Below are 1,328 nucleotides of genomic sequence, written 5' to 3'. Positions count from 1 at the left end.
ATATACGTCTGGTCACTACAAGGCGCCTGCATTGGTCGGACAGCTATGCGCATGTGTGGGGTCTGAAATGAGAGGAGAGTGACGGGGGACAAAGCTCGGACGTTGAGCCTGCGGAGGGCGGCGTCACGAGGGAGCGGGCTAAAGTTCATGTCCGGCGAGTGTTGCAGGCGACGAGGGCCAGAGAATAAGGGGGCCTTGCGGGCGAGGGCGAAGGCGAGGGTGGCGGCAGTGTGTGTGGGGGGGGGGCTGGCGGCGAGGGCGAGGGGAGGGGGGGGCAGGAAGGGAGGGGCTGCGGCGGCGGCAGTGTCGACGGCAGGGCGGCGAAGGCATCAATGGCGGCGGTGAAGGCTGCGGCGGCACATTGCGCGGCGGAGGCGGCGGCACAACGGCGGCGGTGGCCCGGAAGTGGCAGCAACGAAGCGGCGGTGGGCGAATCGTCGTTCATAGCCTGGCCGCAGTAGTCAGGCACGCACAGCAGTCCCGGCAAAGATGCCAGTCAGGCCGACGATGGTCATCGAGTTGAAGACGGCGGCGCGGCGACGATGTCGCCGACGCTGTCGTCCGACTCGGTCACGAGCGGGGCGAATCACCGTGAAGAACGCGGCCGCCGACGACCCGACCGCCATGAAGGGTGCGCCGGCGACGTCCTCGGGCACCTCTTGAGCACCTCGACCCCCTCATCGATCGCCTCGGCGTACAAGTCGTCGCAGACGATGGCGATGCCGACGAAGAAGTAGAACCTGCGCGGGGGACGGCGCGGGGGCGGGCTGCAGGTCGGATCACGGGGGGGTGAGGGCCTTGGTCGGCGGCGAGCATCAGGGCGGTGTCGCCGTCGCTGTCCTGCAGGTCGACCCCCGCGCCACGCCGCAGCAGCAGGTCGACCAACCGCTCGTGGCCATAGAGGGCGGCATCCATGAGCAGCGTAACACCGCTCACCTCGTCTCTCTCGTACGTCGCGTCGACCCGCCCGCCGCCCTCGAGCCACGCCAGCACCGCCTTCTCCTCGCCTCGATGAGTCGCTGCGACCACCTCGTCGGAGACTGCGACGCCTCCACCCGACGCCTGCTCGGCCACCGGCGCCAGCGACAGCTTCGTCGGCCTTACCCGCACGCTCTCGCCGCTGCCCTCGAGCGCCACAGCGTACCGCCCGCCCTCAAAGCTCTGAGCCACGCCTCGCCGCCCGTTCAGCTCGGGGCGTGAAGAGAGGCCGCCGAGCACGACTTGCTGCCCAAGCAGCGGCGCGTCTGCTGCTGGCGCTGCCGCGGCGGCAGCGAGGGCGAGGCGGAGGGCGGCGGCGGCGAGGGCGACGCGGACGGCGGCGGCGGCGA

The 1,328-nt window shown here is 70.6% G+C and overlaps 1 protein-coding gene across 1 annotated transcript in view; it reads right to left on the bottom strand.

The window, feature by feature from the left end:
- The window catches only part of EMIHUDRAFT_240384 (hypothetical protein), a gene marked incomplete at both ends in the record, with an annotated part of 5,083 nt that extends 4,568 nt beyond the window's left edge, over positions 1 to 515 (bottom strand). The window contains one exon of the mRNA XM_005774801.1: positions 474 to 515. Coding sequence (XP_005774858.1) covers positions 474 to 515 — 42 coding nt within the window. The remainder of the gene's footprint in view (positions 1 to 473) is intronic.
- Positions 516 to 1,328: the final 813 nt, after the last annotated feature.

Source organism: Emiliania huxleyi (genome assembly GCF_000372725.1).
Source record: "Emiliania huxleyi CCMP1516 unplaced genomic scaffold EMIHUscaffold_307, whole genome shotgun sequence".
Lineage (NCBI taxonomy): Eukaryota > Haptophyta > Isochrysidales > Noelaerhabdaceae > Emiliania > Emiliania huxleyi.
This window is presented reverse-complemented; position numbering and strand designations above follow the sequence as displayed.